Source organism: Lagenorhynchus albirostris, chromosome 11, assembly GCF_949774975.1.
Source record: "Lagenorhynchus albirostris chromosome 11, mLagAlb1.1, whole genome shotgun sequence".
Lineage (NCBI taxonomy): Eukaryota > Metazoa > Chordata > Mammalia > Artiodactyla > Delphinidae > Lagenorhynchus > Lagenorhynchus albirostris.
In genome coordinates, this window is record NC_083105.1 from 36,511,063 (window position 1) to 36,529,845 (window position 18,783).

An 18,783-nucleotide genomic window follows, 5' to 3' on the forward strand; every position below is an offset into this window, starting at 1 on the left:
CGCAGCAAAGAAATCAAGAAACGAAAGCTTACACCAGTTTATCACAAGCAAACAGCATCTCCTCTGCCATGTACTAAGGTACTTTTAAAACAGATACAGTAGCACTGCCCTCAAGCAACGCGGCATGTTTATAGCCTTGGAATAAGTAAATGTACATATAATTTCACTTATTTCCATGATAAAATGGAATCTAAAGGTGGAGTTAGGGTTTTGAATTCTAATCTCTTTTCCAAATTAATTTTTTAGACATCAGCAAGTCAAAATCTCTCTCCATCTCATCTTTAAAACAATCATTTCTAGTTACTCAAATTAACTGTATCTTATGAAGTGCCCTTAAATAAAATAAATTACTTTAAAAACACAACAGAAACTTTTAATGTAGAATCTTGAAAGCAAATCATTTCAGTGTTCCCGCCTTCTTCAAATTTCTCCTGAATAGATAGGCTTACTCAATTCTTTCCTACTTACCTGTAAAGAAAAAAGCTCATGGTTGAACCCAAAATTGTAATTCCCAAAAGTTTCTAAAAGACTGAAACGAACATCTATAACTTTTATTCTAAGAAACCTTGAGTACCAGAGAAACTGACAAATGTAACTGAAAAACTAAACTGTCAGAGTGGAGGAAAAGAGATCAATAGAAATTTGATAGTGCTGCATCTTGTTGGAATTAACTGCCTAGAAAATACAACCAAAATAATCTCTGAGGCAAAAGTCTTCAATCCCTATGACCAGTCAAGGCAAATCTAGTTAACTCAAAGGGTTCAGCCCCTGCAGACCTCCAAGGAAAACAACTGACCTGAACAATTAGGAAGGAGCCATTTGGGAAAGGTATTCTAAAGCTTCCACAGATATGAATGAAGTACCAATGAGCACCAGATCAAGAAAAAGTCCAATTCAAACCACCAACCATGGATCCTCAGCAGAGATGCTCTGGGAAAGAAGCCAACAGAATCCCAATAAAAGTTTAAAAATATGAGTATCAATCAAAACAAACATGAGTCAATGCAAGTGAAATTCTGCTAAAGGACAAGCTATCAGCATTTTTTTATGTCTATCATCAGATTCCCAGATTCAAACACTATATAGTACCTGGTAAAGTACAGGTAGGAAAGGACGGACAGGGACGCTTACTGACAACGGGGAAGAGCTGCTGTTTGTATTAGGCACCGTATATAAGGGAAGCCCATGTCTAGTGGTGTTCATAATTAGTGAATTAATGAATGTAGTCCTTTATTCCTCAAAAACACATACAAATCAAATCTTCAAAGAAATCATCTAGCATTGTGCATAATTACACCTGTAATGATTCAAAATATTATGCCTTTTTCATCCCATGAAAAACAGGAGGTAGTTCCTGGTGATAGGCCTCTCCACTTTTTTCAGCTAGGCTCTTAATGAGGACAGCTATTCATAGAGGGAAGGTTGTTACATTCAGCAACCCACTTGTCCTTTCCATCAAGGCTGCCACACTTGTCACTTTTGTGAAGCCATTAAAGGAAGGACCCAAAGCTCATGTAAGACTTAGCTTCTGAGAGAGGACCAAAAAATTTAAGAGATGAATGTTACTGTGTTGAAAGCATGTTGGGTGAGAATAATGAAGTTATAAGAAAGTAGGTTTGTCAGCCACAGATTTATTGGAGTGCCTTAAGGGTAAACTTTGTCCTTTCCTAATATTATGAAGGTGCCTGTTTTAGAGGAAACATACCCTTCGCCTATGATAAACAGCTGCACCATCAAGGACATTTTAAACAAGTGCTTTTAGCGCACTGAACAGCAACAAAGAGATCAGGAAGACAAACGGCTCTTAACTCATGTTGGAATCCAAAAGGTTGTAGCTATTTCAGAATTATAGCAGCAGGGAATTCAGTGTTACTGTAGGGACACGTTAGCTCTGAAAAACTAAGTGCAGATGATGAGATGATGTAAACTAATAATGTGCAATAAATGCAGCCCCTCTCCCAAATACAGTGTATTTATAAATGAGAAAAACTAAGAGACAGATGGCTGGCAAGCAATTTCCCCTATGGCATTTGCACATGTCCGTTCAGTGCTTGTATCTGGGTCATTTGCTAGGATAAACCCCATGTGACAAGCTCGATGGAGGTAAGGAAAAGTGGTCCATACCTGCTTCACCGAATTTTAATTTTAATTTACTGTTAAGAGATGTACTTATTCAAACAGCAAAATGAACCTTTTCCACATAGATTTGATTAAACAATCAAAACTTAGCTAGAAAATAAAATGTCACGTAAAATATTTCATAAACTATGAACTGTACCCACTGGCCTTTCTTTTAGTACATTATCAACGGGGAAGGAAATGAGAGTAAAATAACACTCTTGTACACGTTACCTTCTTCTAATAAAGACCTGAAGAGACAACCTTGGACACAAAGCAAACTTCTCCCTTATTTACTTTGATTTTATAGTAATTCTTTCTAAACATGCTTTTACTAAATACCAGACATGCCTTCAGTGGTTGAACATACTATAATTTTAAGATAACAAACCCAGATTGGTCCAAGGCAAGTTTATTAGAGAGAACTTTTCAGAGAGACGTTAGAGGAACTGATCATTTCACAAGCTATTCTTATACCAGGTCAAAAACCAAAATGATAATAACACTAAAAGACCAAGTAGAAAGTACAGTTGAATATCTTCAGGGAAAAAAAAAAAAAAGGTTTTTCTAAAAAGCTTGTCAATACACCTTAAATCCTCTATTCCTTCATTTTAAATACTGTTAACCAAACTCTTTATAACATTAAGAAAAAAAAAAACCCTTAAGAAGTGTTTCTACAAAACTGAGATTTACATTTACACCTAAATGAATAACTAAACCAGGGATGTGCTACTGAAAGTTTGGAATAAGTTTGATTTCAAGAGTAGAAATTCCTGCTGTGGAGTTGCTTCTCCAAATTTCACAAAATTACTGCACACCAATAACTAAGGCACCTAAAGGTAAGGTTAATGATCATGGGTGAGTTTAACAGTTGCAGAATGGGCAATAAGGAAAAAAAATTTCAAAGCAGCCACAAACGCATTTCCCACTTTCAAAAACTCAAATTGCCTTTTTTTTTTAAACTAATGCATTATTTTACTCACATGAGACTAAAAAGATGTATTCAGTGCATTATGTCCTTACTTATCTATCACAAAGGGCCTGCCGTCAATTAGATGATATGTGCCAAATGAAATCACACTATGAAACAGCAGTTATAGTTTACTTTTGTTGCTTTGAAGTAAACTGACTCTTCTTTTAGTGCTATCTTTATGCAAAACATAGCAGGACTTCTAAAGAGGATGCAGGGAAAGTGATGCAATGTTATCCTCGACAAATATGGAAGAGAGCAGAGAATTCGGGGTCAGCAAGTTTTTCCCACTGACCTAACATCAAATTTCTCCAGAAAGGGAGACAGTCCTTCACAAAGGCACATGCAGCATGACTTCAGCTTTGGCAAAGACTGCATATTTATAATTCCAATTTTACTCTAACCACAATTTAAGATTCAGTACAGTCTTTACTAGATTGAAGGCAAGGAGAGAGAGGGGAGGAAGCTGAAACTGTATATGCTTTTTCATCAGATATGATGAATTCTACTCTTCTACTGTTTGTTTCATCACGTCAGAGCCATAGTCTTACATTTAGCACAGAAACACTTGTAAAATATTCAATTTTACCATAGGGAAGTTGATTTTGCTAGAAGAAGGTTTCAGATTACCACTTAATCTCAACCAAGCTACATCAAACACTGAATATAATTACATATATAGTTTATAAAGTAAACCTGAGCATTACATTTAAAAGAAATGATAACTTGGAGAAGTACCACAGCAATAATGTTTAGGCTGAAGCAATAGAAAGCCCTCCTACAGTAAATGCCAGGTTCTTCAGCTAAAATGCAGAGTCTTGCTTTAGTTAAGCAAGTCGAGCGTAAGAGCCACCTCCCTTCCTTGAACTGCCCTTTCACTCCCAGCACTGCCCTCTCCTTGCAGAACCATATTTCACAAAAGTTCCTAGGGTGGGCGGGGGTGGGGGTTGGGGGGTGGGGTGAAGGGGAGTGGGCAGTGTTGCGGCAGAAGCCACAGATGCAGTTTAAACAAAGTTTTACACTTGAGTCTTTGTAGTATGAAATGGAGTGGTGGAAATAAACACATTATCATCATCCTACAGTGTCCACTTGACTCCCCAGCTTTTTTCCCTGCTTCTCACACAAGCGAGTTAGAGCAGTGAGACAGAAACCTTGGCACATGGTATGCAGACACCAAATATGTGCCATGCTCCTATTAATACATATTTCATAATTTCTAGGATTCATAAAAACCAAGTGTGGCACTTGTAAGATCTCATACTCTCAAGAGTACGTGATTGCATATGCAGTTCTGCTACCAAGAAAATTAGAGTAAAATACACTTTTCAAATTGTAACTAAGTATAATGTATATTTACAGGTCTTCAACATCATAATGGTATATGTTGTCTATATGTCACACATTGCGCATGCTATCAATTAGATGATACGGGCAAATCATCACATTAAATTCATCTATGCAGCTAGGTATAACTCAGGAATTTTGACGCTCCATTCAATCTATAGCAGGTAAAGAACTTATAACAATTGCCAACTATCAAAGCACAACTAATTTATCATCACACTCACACCATTCTGCCGAGTTACAACACTAACACTTCTGACTGATCATTAAAGAACACAAAGTAAGCATTAAGTCTACAGAGAAATGTACATGCAAATGTAGTTTAGTTCCAGCCTTAATCTTTATTAGGATAGTTTCTTCTGACATGCACTTTTGAAAGAACTGGACAGCAATAAAGAATAGCCACACCATGCTATTTGCTTGATTTAGCACAAGGTTCTACAATAGTTACAGTATGACAGTAAGTTACTTTTTTATATAAGTCCTAAATCATTGGTTTAAATGCTTACTCTTCAAACTGTCCCCAACAGTGCCAGTAACTGCCCAGATTCTTCCCTGAGCTCGCTTTAGTGAAAAGTCACCAACTTTGGAAGCAAGAGCTTTTCCTGCCAATATTCTAGAAATAGCAGGTGCAGAGTAACACAAAATTGAAGGGTACAGAAGCAGCTCACCTCACTCTTACACACAGACCATTTACTTCTCGAAGCACGTAGCAAAACTGCTGAAATGTGTACACTGCTTGAAAGTTGAGGAAAAGTTTATGTGTAACAGTGGCTTCCTATCAACTAGTCTCTACATAAAATGCATTAAGAAGGGTTTGCTGGATGTTCTTGTACCTATTATCAGGGGATTTCATAACAGACATGTGGGTGTGAACCAAGATTCGCTGACTGAAGGCATACATCCATGAACATGCTTTTAGCTGGAGAGTGGGCACACGAGAGGATACAGAATATGGCTAAGCACCACCGGGAGAAAATTCTGCCTTCCTCTCCCCTCACTATCAACCACTTCACTTAAGTTCACTCACTGCCTCGCCCTGACCCTGAGGATCCATTCACTTTCCATAACCCAGAGAGGCTGCTGAAAAGCTGTCAAAGTAAATCTGTGCTCACTTTTTGGATGGTTTAACTTCAATGGAGCATGAAACACCCCAGGACGGTTAATAAGTTTAGCCAGGCGTGCTGTTCTCCCTAATATATTTTAATTATGCATCTGTTTTAATTGTAATCAGATTAAGTCACCGGAAAGGCACAAATTGCAATTTTCCCTAATGGCTATTAGAGCTTTTCATCAGTTTCTAAACACTAACAACGTTTAAAAAATAGGTAGAGACACGAGCACAACTGTGACATTTCCCAGAAATCGATGCAGTTTCTTTGACAACACAGTTCAGGTCTCATTAGCCACCCAAACTAACCCAAACGCAGAAGACAACTTCAGTCTCTAGGGGCGTCTTCTTCCCCAATTAGCACAAAAGAATCGCTAACGTCTAAAGTAAAACTCCCAAACAGAAACGAAAACCCAGGCTTTTATAAAGTGCTACTCCATCGATCGGTGAGGGAGGCGGGGGAGCGGAAGAGATGAACAGCAGCATTATCCTGGCTCAAAGTAAAGTACACCATGGGTCAAAAGGGAAAGTTGAAATAGAATGCGATTTCTCCACTATTTTGGCAACTGTCAAACGTGTGTTTTAACCTCGGGAAATAAAAGTGTCCCATCAATAGAAGGAAACATTACAGGGAAGATGAGGGGACGGGGAGCAGCTTCCTTCCAGTCCAGACGTAAAATCGCTCAATGTGCTTTTGTTGCACCATGGAATACCTAAGATTATTTTTTAATACGTTCATTAAAGAGTTTCCCAAATTGCTGTGATTTCCGCTAACAAACTTAAGCGTCTGCCAACAGCCTAGAAGCAAGGGAGAGGAACCTGCTGCAAACTAGGAACCCAAACTCCCTCAGCCCGCCCAGTGCGCCCGCGTCCCCGGCGTTTGCTTTAGGTGTTGATGTTTACGCGTCTCCTAAACCTTCAGGTGCTGGACCAGTCCCCCCAAGACGTACTTCGAACCTTAAAGCAGGAAGCTTCAGAGCTACCGCGGAGTCCCCAAGCAGCCCGCCACCCCTTCCTCTCACCCCCTTACCTGTCATCGTAGCAGAAATCCGCACTCAGGGTGTTGAGATACAAAGCGAGCCCTAGAGCGCTGCTCACCAACTCTGCAATCATCTCTCCACCGCCTTCCCTCCGGCTCGGCTACCAGCGCGAGGGCAACAGCGGCAACAAAAAACAGAAGCATCAATCCCCACCTTCCGCCGCCTTCTCCTCCCAGCTTCACTTTTCCCTCGCTTCCCCACCCTCCCTTCCTCCCTCGGGTCCTTCCAATCCACCGTTCTCCTCCTCCTCCTGGCGCCCGTCTCCGCAGCTCCTGCGTCCTCCCTGGGTGCGGGCTCACACCGCGCTCCCCATGCCCTGCGCCGACGAGTGGCGAGCGGCGTTCGGGCTCCGCGCCCCCCGGCGGATGCACAGGGCTAGTCCTTCGCGCGGCTCGCACCCCCACCCTAACCCATGGCAGTGCAGGGCGCCCTAGGTGAGGAGTGGGACTCGGAGGAGGTGGAAGAGTGCGGGGTGGGGACAGAGGGACCGGGCCGAGCCGGGCTCTGAGACCAGCTGGAGGAAGAGAGAGAGAGAAGGGCGGGTGGGAGGGACAAGGCGAACCGCCTCCCCTCGCCGCCTCCCGGTCGCACCGCTCCGGTGCCGCTCGGGCAGTCTCCGGCCGCCACAGCGGCTGCAGCTCATTCACTCTTTATTAGCTCCCCTCCCGGCCCCAGTCCCTTCTCCAATGAAGTGAGAAGCGGTGGCTGGAGACTCCAGAAGCTCCCGCGTGGGGTTCTCGGAGCTGTCCCCCGCGCCTGCGTGGCCAACCCTCCACCGGGTTTGCCCAGCCCCTTTCTCCACCCAGATCCGCCCCTAAGGTTCCGCCCACGCTACCCCCTGGGCTGAAGGCTCCTCCCACACTCCCCCCCGGCCGGAGGCTCCTCCTCCCTACCTCCCGCCCTCCCCTTGTTTCTTTCACCTTCGATTTCACTCTGGGAAGCCCAGAATCCAGGGGCGACGGCTGGAAGACAGCCCAAAGAGGTAGCTGGAGTGCGCCCTGGGCGGGGCAGCTAGAGGAGGAACAAGACCGAGGAGGACGCAGTCGCTCGCCCCGCTCTTGCCTGCCGGCGCCTAGCACCGACTGGATCGTGTGCCAAGCGCTGCCAGGCGTAGGTCCGGTCAGCTGGAGAGACTTCTGGGCACCGGGAGAGGAAGAACAGGTTTGGCGAGTGCTGCGGACTTGGTTGCCACAAACACACACGCGACTTGTCACACACCCTCACTGTGCGTGAACCGAAACGGTGCGGGGGGTGGGGGCGTTGGAGAGCTTGAGGGGTGTCTTAGGAGGGAGAAATTTCAGCTCCGAGCCGACCGTTGTTCCGAATGTCAATGGAGAGACGTGTGGGGAGGGAAATATTCCCGCAGTCAGGTTAAAAAGAAAGGACCCCCGAAGAGGAAAGAAAGACTAGCGCACACACATTCGTACCCCGCAGCAGCGGGAGCTTTTCGTGGTTTCAAGGGAACTGTCAGGCTGACCCCAAGAACACGGAGAAGAGACGCCTGTACAACCGAGTACAGCGCTACCCTTACACCTAGGAAGGCGGGAAGCTAATGCCCTTTCCTTTCCGCCCGGATGCAGGACTGGATGGAAGGCGTCCAACATGATGAAATATGGTGTAGAAGAATGGTCTGTGTAGAACGAGCTCTGGGTACTAAAGTTGCAAGACCAAAGAGGACCGTGGGCTGCCTGCCACATCTCCTCCCGGCTTGGCCCCTTTCTGGCTGGACGAGTGGCTCCCGGGACCGCGATGAACACTACTGCAGCGCCCCCTGCTGCATGGCAGCCACAATGCATGGAAAACAGACATGTAGAGGGTTGACTCCCCCCCTTCCCCCCCATACCTCGGCCATAGCTCCAAAGGCAGCACCTAACCAGCAAGCTCTCCAAAACGGCGGCAAGAAATTGAGCCCCCCGGATGTCTGGCAGTGGCCTGAAAAGCAAATACCGTGGTTTGGGTGTCTGCAAAACAAAGCAACATCTTTAAATGATGAATATTTATTATACCTATTATGCCATGCACAAAGGGCCCATTTTTGTGCCCTGGGAAAAAACATAAGTAAACGCACATAAGAGGGAACTGTATCTTTAAAGGCAGGGACTGATCTTTTGCCTTTTTTTTTTTAACCCCATAACCTCTGCTCACTGTCAAAAAAGTTTTTAAAATCATATCAGTTGGCCCATCAAGGTCCTCTGTGTCCCTCCACTGCACTTACATGTTGATACTTGATCCTAGGACACTGGAAGAAGGGCACGCTCCTCTAGAATCAGATGCTTGAGTTTGTGTCCCCACTCTGCCGCTTACCATCTGGGTGACCTTTGGTCAGTCACCTAACCTCTTTGTGCCTCAGTTTTCTCACCTATAAAACAGTGATGATAATAATACCTATCTGTGGGCACTATTATTATGAAGATGAAAGTAGTTAACATGTGTAAAGCACCTAGAAGCGTCCTAAATGCAATAGAAATGGTAGCTGTTATTTATTACTACTACTACTATTATTATTATTCTCTCCAACTTCCTCTTATCCTTTAGGTTGTCAACTAACACCTAGATGTTTACCCCCAAAACATACTCCCATCACATCCACACTGCTCCAGTCCTAATCCAAGCTACCCATGTTCCCTACACGGACAAATGCAGAAGTTTTCTAAGTGCTCTCCTTACTTCTACTCCTGCAATTCTCACCCCTCGCCAGTCATAACGTCAGGTATTAGACGGAGGATTCTTTTGAAACCCTATGATCTCCCTGCTAGAAGAAACTGTTCAATGATTTCCTGTTACACATAAAATAAAACTCGAATCCTTACCACAGCTAGCCAGCCCTTCGTCTGGCCCAGTGACTCTCGCCCGTCTCACTCTGCTCCTGTGCTCCAGCCAGAGAGACGTCCTGCTCCTCCGGAATCTACACTTTTCTTCTCCCCCACGTGGAATGCCTTCTAGCCAGACCTTCTCCAGCTCCTTCTCAGCATTCAAGTCTTAGTTCAAAGGTCATCACAGGAAGGCTTTTCCAGCCCACACTTTAGGAAGTAGCCTCTCCCCCAGCAATCGCTATCCCAACAGGCTGCATTATTTTCTTCATAGTACACATTAGTATCTGGAATCGCCACCAGAATTGTGGTCCCAAGAGGCCAGGGACCTTATCAGTCTTGTTTTCCATGTAATGCCCAGCACCTATAAACATCTGGACAGGTAGAAGAAAAAAAGTTCACAGTTAATGAACAAGCAAATGTGCTCAGCAGAAACTGTAGAACCACTGAAAATCCACAAACTTTCATCATGAGAGAATAGGGTAAACGGATTAACTGTCAATGTTAAAGATAGTAAAGTATTAACAAAGGAGCGAGGGAGGAAGTAGGTTAAAACTTCTTAAGAACGCATTGACTCTTCAGGAAAGTGGAAGTGGTGTGAAGTCACAGGCGGCCCCCTTTAGTAATTAAGAGGAAGGAATCAGAGGCAAGAAAGCATGAGAGACACGTGGGTTCAGTCTGCTGAAAGCTTGTAAGCATTTTCCAGAGCTGTCTTCTTTCTCAAGGAGCCAACAGATTTAAAGAAATATTTGCTACACTCCTCCCTCACCTCCTCCTTTTCTCTTCCCCCCCACCCCCCAACTCCTCTAAATTAGAAGCACAGGAGACTGAGAAATGCCACAAAGTGGCACGTCTTGCCGTCCCTGATGAATGGAAGGCTGAAAATCCAGCTGTGTTTGAGAAATCCAGCTGCTTTTAACAAATTTTCCTACTATAATTTAACGTGGGTCTCAATATTCTTCCAGGGCATTAAGCCTTAGTCTCTTTCACACTGCTCTCCAAGGGCTGAGAAGCAGCCAATGCCTGCATTTTTGACCTTCCTTGAACAACTTTGGGGGGGAAATCAGATTAAAGATGTAAAGATGTCATCACTCGCCTTGCAGATTATTTCATACCTGAGGACATTGCTATTTAATTTATTAAGGTAGACTTACCCATTGTGAGATTGCTGCCTGGGTTTTGAGATATATATATATATATATATATATATATATATTTTAAAAATTAAAAAAAGAGATATATATACACACACACATATATATTCTATTTAAAGCTACTGTTTCTCTCCACAGATGAAGGAAATTAGGCTGACTGAGTTGAGTTTTCTACCTTAGACACCAGACTGTCCAAAAAAGTGCTAAGCCTTTATTTTCCCCAAGTAGGTTCCACACATCTGCTACCTCACCGCTTCCTCAGTGAATTATTTTTTATAGTTGCCCCGACCTACCCTGCATTTGTTCTGCATTTCCAGCCCTTTGTTGTACAATTCATACCTTTGCAGTGCCAGTTCCTTGGGGTAAAGATTTCCTTATTTGCCTAAGACATTTTTAGTTTATTGTGCAATACTATCTTCCCTTTGGGTGTTGCATAAATATTAACTAAAAATCCACATCTGGTCTTGGTCGGCATTTCTATTTGTCCTAATATAATTTCTCTTTGAACAATTCATTTGTAAAGTGTGCCAAGGGTGAAATGTGGCACATAAATTCTCCTGCTGCCTAGAATGCCTTTTAAAGTGCCCACAGATTTGGTTATTTATGAACAGAAGATTTGCACCTCTTCCTTGCTCTCTCAGTTCTAAAAATGTACCAGGCCAAAGTAATTACAATCTCCCATATGTTTTGTGAAAAGGTATCCAAGAATCTCCTGCTAAAATCTTAACAGATTGACTAGGAAGCAGAAAAGCACTAGCCCAGCAGGTAAAACTGCCTGTTTAGGGAGGTCAGAACAGAGCTCTCTGTTGGGGGACTCATAAGCTCTGGGCTTTACTCAGGAAATAACCCTGCAGGAGAAAAACAGCAGAGCGTGGATGAAATGTGGGTCAGGGAGCTGAAAGAGTCACCAGGGCTGCTTGGTTAACTAATGACAGTAAATGCATCGGCTACACATGTTACCTTTCGATGTTTCCCAACATACCTTAAAATGCTACCCTGTAGACATTACAAATGTAACATCACTTTATCCCCAAACTTGTGATCCATAAGTTATATAATTACGACGATGCAACCATGGAAAGAGATCCTGTCGCCGCAGCCACAAACCCAGGGCTGTTAAGAACCAGCTGCTTGGGCTTCCCTGGTGGCGCAGTGGTTGAGAGTCCGCCTGCCAATGCAGGGGACACGGGTTCATGCCCCGGTCTGGGAAGATCCCACATGCCGTGGAGCGGCTGGGCCCGTGAGCCATGGCCGCTGAGCCTGCGCGTCCGGAGCCTGTGCTCCGCAACGGGAGAGGCCACAGCAGTGAGAGGCCCGCGTACTGCCAAAAAAAAAAAAATGGGCAGAGGATCTGAATAGACATTTTTCCAAAGAAGACATACAGATGGCCGACAGGCACATGAAAAGATGCTCAACACCACTAATCATTAGGGAAATGCAAATCAAAACCACAATGAGATATCACCTCATACCTGTCAGAATGGCATTATTAAAAAGACAAGGATGTGGAGAAAAGGGAACCATCTGCACTGCTGGTGGTAATGTAAACTGGTACAGCCACTATGGAAAACAGTAAGGATATTCCTCAAAAATTAAAAATAGAACTACCATACTATCCAGCAATTCCACTCCTGGGTATTTATCCAAAGAAAACAAAAACACTAATTAGAAAAGATAAATGTACCACTATGTTGTTCACTGCAGCATTATTTACAATAGCCAAGATATGGAAGCAACCTAAGTGCTCATCAACAGATAAATAGATAAAGATGTGAGATATATTTATATATATATTATATATATACATATTCCATTGTGTATATATGTACACATATATGTAATAATATAATGTGATATATATTATATACATGATGGAATATTACATATATTATACAAATATGTAATAATGTGATAATGTAATATAATGATGTAGTAAATAATATAATAATGTAATATAATAATATTACATTGTATGTATATATATACACAGCGGAATGTATATATATGTACCCATACACACACACACACACACACACACACACACACATACACACACACACACACAATGGACTATTACTCAGCCATAAAAAAAGAGAAAAAAACTTGCCATTTGTGACAATATGAATGGACCTAGAGGGTATTATGCTAAGTGAAATAAGTCAGACAGGGAAAGACAGGTACAGTATAATTTCACTTTTACATGGAATCTAAAAAACAAAACAAATGAACAAACCTAACAAAACAGAAACAGAGTCATAGATTCAGAGAACAAACAGGTAGTTGCCAGAGGGAAGAGTGTGGTGGGGTTGTGGAGGAGAAAAATAGGTGAGGAAGATTAAGAGGCACAAACTTCCAGTTGCAAAATAAATGAGTCAAGGGTATAAAATGTACAATGTGGGGAATATAGTCAATAACTATATAATATCTTTGTATAGTGACAGATGATAACTAGACTTATCATGGTGATCATTTTGAATGTATAGAAATACCTAATCACTAAGTTATATAACAGGAACTAACATAGTGTTGTAGATCAATTATACTTCAAAACCAAACAAACCACTCATAGAAAAAGAGATCAGATTTGTGGTTACCAGAGGCAAATGGTCAGGGAAGTGGGGACTGGATGAAGGCAGACAAAAGGTAAATATTTCCAGTTATAAGATAAATTAGCAGTAGGGATGTAGTATACAGCATGATAAATATAAGTAACGCTGCTGTAGATTATCTATGAAAGCTGTTAAGAGAGTAAATCCTAAGAGCTCTTATCACAAGGAGAATTCTTTTTCTATTTCTTTAATTTTGTATCTATATGAGATGATGGAAGTTCACTCAACTCATTGTGATCATCATCTCACAATGTATGTAAGACAAATCATTATGCTGTACACCTTAATCTTATATAGTGCTTTATGTTATTTATGTCTCAAAAAAAAACTAGAAGAAAAAAAATTTATTTTTTTGGCCACGCTGTGTCACTTGTGGGATCTTAGTTCCTTGACCAGGGATTGAACCCGGCCACGGCAGAGAAAGTGCCCAGTCCTAACCACTGGACCGCCAGGGGATTCCCAAAATATTTTTTAAAGAAGCCATTTCAGGCAGAGAATGGACCAACTCTCACTGTTGGAAGTTTTATCTCTCAATCTAGTATTGAGAGCCAAGTGAGGGGATGTCACTCTGCACAGATAGACATCAAGAAATACCTATTTAAACTCTTTTATAGATAGAGAAAAATTAGCCTTTTACCTTGAGGCCCAATACAGACATTACAGAATACAACATATACACAAAGATGTACTAATTACATTTCCTATCTCTTCATCTTATTAAAATCACCTCTTAAAAATATTTTTTATAACAGAAACACCAGGTAACAAAGAAGTAAAACTTGGCTATCTATCCTTGGAAAGCGTTCAAGGTTCTGGAAACAATTACTCAGTAAAAGTGACTCAAAACAACAACAAAAAAAATTCTTAATAATATGCATAGATACTTTTGGAAAATTCTAGAACTGTATAATATTAAATAAAGGATCATTCATGAAAAGTGATGCTGAGAGTGGTTGCCAGGGGCTGGGGGGAGGGGGCAATGGGGAGTTCCTTTTCAATGGGTACAGAGTTTGTCATGCAAGGTGAAAACATTCTGAAGATCTGTTGTCTTACAATGTGCATGTAATCAACAATACTGTACTGTACACTTAAAGATTATTAAGAGGGTAAATTTCATGTTATGTGTTTTTTACCACAGTTAAAAAAAGAAAGAGATGTTGGGAAATCAACTTTAAGTGATAATTAATGAATACTTGCAGAGTACCTCTTTTACTGTCATTTCAAGTTGTCAGATATTATTGGAATTAAGAATTACTATTCACTGTATATGTTTTTTAATGTTACCCTACTAAATATATTTTAAAAATACACATTACAGCATATGTCTGTAATACCAACCCTTATTTCAATAAGCTGACTGTTGGCAGAATTATTTCAGCAAAATAGATCATGTATTTAGAGGAAGATTAATCTGTTTACTATTTTTCTAATGCATTTAGCAGGAAATGATATGAAACTACAGTGAAAATCAAAGTGTTTGCCTGAATATCAGATAGAGCTACTACCCAAGTGGTTTTTTAGGAGAGGTCACTTCCTATCTCAGATCAGTCAGTGGAGCTAAAATATTGTCTATGATAGGACCTTTTCAGGAAAAACGTCAATAAAAGTAGCTTCCATTTCCTCTGATTCACTAACTGCCGCTTGTTATTAGAGCGCAGAGCCTCCAGATCTAAGTGGCTACTTGGCTCCTTGATTAAGCTTCTCCTGTGTCATATAAAAACAAAAAAGCCTTTGGAATGTAAAAGTCAGTAAGAACAGGCAAATACTCCACTCTCCTTGCCAGTCCCTTGAAGTCTGAATTCCAAATCCAAAGATCTTTTCGAAATCTCATATAACATCAGTATTACTGACAGAATTGAAAGCCATCTTTAGAATGTAATCTAGAATTACTTTTCAGGACATGAAAGAATATACCTTGTCTTTCTTTAAAGATTTTTTGTTCAGAAATTTGCATTTTCATGGACAGAGCTGATCCATGGATCAGCATAGTTTCATAATAGAGATATGTTTTTATAGTTGATACTAAATACGCAGCACACAATTTCAGCCATTCAACGTTGTCAAAAAAGCCATCCATGTTAAGGAAACAGCAAACTCATGAGACCCCAGATTGACTCATAGGGAAAAGCTGTTTCAAGGGTCTTAAGATGTATAACAAAGATTTTACAAAATTGATTTTATAGTATACATTCACTTAATGAAAACTTGTATATTTTAATAGGAAATTTACTCATAAATATCAGGTCAAACTGTCATCATAGTTAAACTTCTATGGGACTTCCCTGGTGGCGCAGTGGTTAAGAGTCCGCCTGCCTATGCAGGGGACCCGGGTTTGATCCCTGGCTCGGGAAGATCCCACATGCTGTGGAGCAACTAAGCCCATGCGCCACAACTACTGAGCCTGCGCTCTAGAGCCTGTGCTCTAGAGCCTGTGAACCACAACTACCTAAGCCCGCACACCCTAGAGCCCGCACACCGCAACTACTGAACCCATGTGCCACAACTACTGAAGCCTGTGTGCCTAGAGCCCATGCTCTGCAACAAGAGAAGCCACCGCAATGAGGAGCCTGTGCACTGCAACGAAGAGTAGACCCTGCTCGCCACAACTAGAGAAAGCCCACATGCAGGCAGCAATGAAGACCCAATGAAGCCAAAAATAAATAAATTAATTAAAATAAATAAAAAATAAATTAAATTTCACCAATATATTGGACCTATAGATTAAAACCAGAAAAAATAATTTCCCGAACAATCACATATATGCACTTTAAAAAAGTATGCCATGCCCTGGCACTACTTTAAAATTATTCAGCCAATGTCTTCTTGAGCTGCACTCAATGATAATCACAAATGCGCTTTCCATTCAGATTCGACCTCAACCAAAACCAGGAACAATTCTCACCATGGCAGAAAATACATCTGCACCATCAGCAAGTGGAGGGAACCTGGGGTCCTCATGCTTCCTGTTTCACCCCTTCTATTTGCCTACTGAATCAGTGCTTTCCCCCTCACTCTGGTTATGTTGGTTGAATCTATGTATATATCCAGACATCTGTTTTGGTTTTCTCTCATCATTTCAAAACCCATCTGGATGTAGAACTTTTCCCTGCACCCAAGCCCACTTGGCTGGAGCCCTGACATCCTGCCTAGGTTTGACAGGATTGTCTTTGGAGGCTTAGCTCTGTTACCTGGACCCTCCCGCTACTCAAGGAGGTTCTGCTATATATCATGTGAAACCACAGTTCCATCCCTCTCTTGACTTCTAGTAAAGCCTGATGCCTATGGACTCCTTTGGCTGTATTCCCACTCAGCGGACTGGGTCTCCTCGCATAACCATACCTGCTGGAATCAAGCCCAAGTTCATCAAACATCTTCGGACTCTGTATATTGGACAAGAGAGTCCCCTTATGAAGTCACCCAACAGCTGGGGGAAATTTTTGTTTCATGGTAACAGTTTTTTCACCACCTTCAATCTTGCTGTGCTGATTAGGTCCCAGTGCGCCTCGCTTCTTTATATATTTCCATTTGCCATTCTGTCATTCTCACAAATTTAGTGTGATAGTCTCAACTCTTGCACATGGCAGCTAAAGAATGTTGTGGAATATTAAACAATTCATTTCTTTTATATTTATATTTGAAGTATAGTAATAAAATGTGATACCGACTCTTTACACTGGCAGCCACAGGAACCTTGAATGGTGGGATTATTAATTGATTGATTTTTATAAAATTATTTAATGAGATTTATTTAAATCATTTTGATTTAAAGTATTTATATTTACTAATTATAATTTGTATTTTTCCTTGAGTATTTTAGAAGAAATATCATTTACTTTGAAAACAAAATAATTTGTATTTATTTTTTTACATAAATTTATACAGTTTTGATGAAAATACATTCAACTTTTGTACACTTTAAAAATAATTGCATATTTCATTCCTTAGATCATTACAGTTATTAGGAAACAAATTATGTAAAAATCTTGATTTCAAAAACATAATTAATGAGTTTGCTGGGACGAAACATGAATACAAGGAAATAATATTATAGAAAACGTATAATAATGTATATATTACGATTGTTTATTTTATGACTTACCAAAACATCACTGTGAACACCCAATGTGAGCAACAGTAATTAAATTCATTCAGCTTTGGTATTTTGCCAAATTTCAGTCACATGGAAAAACAGACCTTTACACATATTTTTCAATTTTGTTGCTATGAAAGTATATATGTCACAAAAGGAAAACTGTTTGCTTGATTCAAGAGGTAGATGATATGTGTTTATTCTCCATTTATACTCTTGCCTTGGCCTCCGCAAATGTTAGGGGCAGGACTAAGTTCCATTTTATATCAGAAGAACTGAAAAATAATATGTACTTAAAATAGAGTAACAAAACTTTGTCCCTAACTTCTCTTAGCTTTGGTTGTTGTTATTTGTCTGTTTTTGTTGGTGGAGGTGAAAGTGGGATTCTACTTTCTAGAGTAGTGTTTATGTGAGCCTCTGATTACCGATGTTAAGAGGCATTTTGAGCTGCTTTCTAAAGAATGTCACAGAAATACTCATTTGTTTTGCTTGATTCTTCTACGGAAGACAGTATTTCACAGGAGAAGATGATTTTGCTTCATGGGTAGGTCTCCCGTACTTGAATCAGACATACTGTGACTTGTCAGGATGTGATGCAGGTGGAGGGTTTTTGTGTGTGCTGTAATCTGAGTATCCTCATTTCTTGGCAGCTTTGTTGTCCAATAGAGGGAAAACTAAGGAACAGCTGAAATCTGTTTCTTATCATCATATTTTCCAGAGAATGGAGCAAGTCCTCTTGTCATCTGTTGGCTCAGTATCCATCTCTGCTGTTTGTTCTGTAAGATTTCCCTTGAGGTAAAAACGTTGAAAGACAGCTTCATTCCTTTCCTGCTCCGGTCCTTTGCATAACACCTGCTCTATAAATGCTCATCACTCGAGTAAGGTTATAAGTCATCCAATTATCAAGCGATCTGTTTTAAACTTTTAATTTGTAAAATAAAAATATTTTATTTAATCCTTTCACCATACTATAACCCAACTATTTGATCTGTTCTGTTATTTATCTTTCCCTGTGTATCCTGTACACATCTGGTTTTATAAACTATGAAAATGGCTGTATGCAAAATGTACATTTTCAGAAGATGGCACTCATAGATCATGCAGGGCACTTTTGAACAATCCTAGGCCATGACAAGGCATTATGAGGAGAGACAGAGGACTGCCTGGGAGAGAAGGACTTCAGCTGAGTTGATGGTGGCTTTGTGCGGCGATATATCCCTTTTTCTAAAGAAAAATGTTACCTGCAATATTCTGGCCACATTTCCAGTTGGTCAATGGTATGCTGTCTCTCTAAATTCTGCAGCTTCAATTACATTCACTGTCCGAAAGCACTTTCTGTCAGCAATGGTTGTGTTGATGTGCTAGTTAAAACAGCTGTTGCGTCTGATGTGTGAGAAGTTGTGATCAGGAGAGCAAAGAGACTCTCCTATACGATGCCAGTGCAGAAGTTAGAGATTTGCCAAATAAATAAATATAAAACCGTTCTTTTGAAGTATTCCCAACTGCTCTTCATTTATTTAAACATATTCCTTCACGC

The 18,783-nt window shown here is 40.9% G+C and overlaps 1 protein-coding gene across 2 annotated transcripts in view; it reads right to left on the reverse strand.

The window, feature by feature from the left end:
• Nucleotides 1-6,711, reverse strand: part of TMTC2 (transmembrane O-mannosyltransferase targeting cadherins 2) — an 850,034-nt gene extending 843,323 nt beyond the window's left edge. For both annotated transcript variants that reach the window (XM_060164648.1, XM_060164647.1), the window contains exon 1: nt 6,574-6,711. In XM_060164648.1, the coding sequence (XP_060020631.1) occupies nt 6,574-6,656 (83 nt within the window). In that variant the 5' untranslated portion in view covers nt 6,657-6,711. The remainder of the gene's footprint in view (nt 1-6,573) is intronic.
• Nucleotides 6,712-18,783: the final 12,072 nt, after the last annotated feature.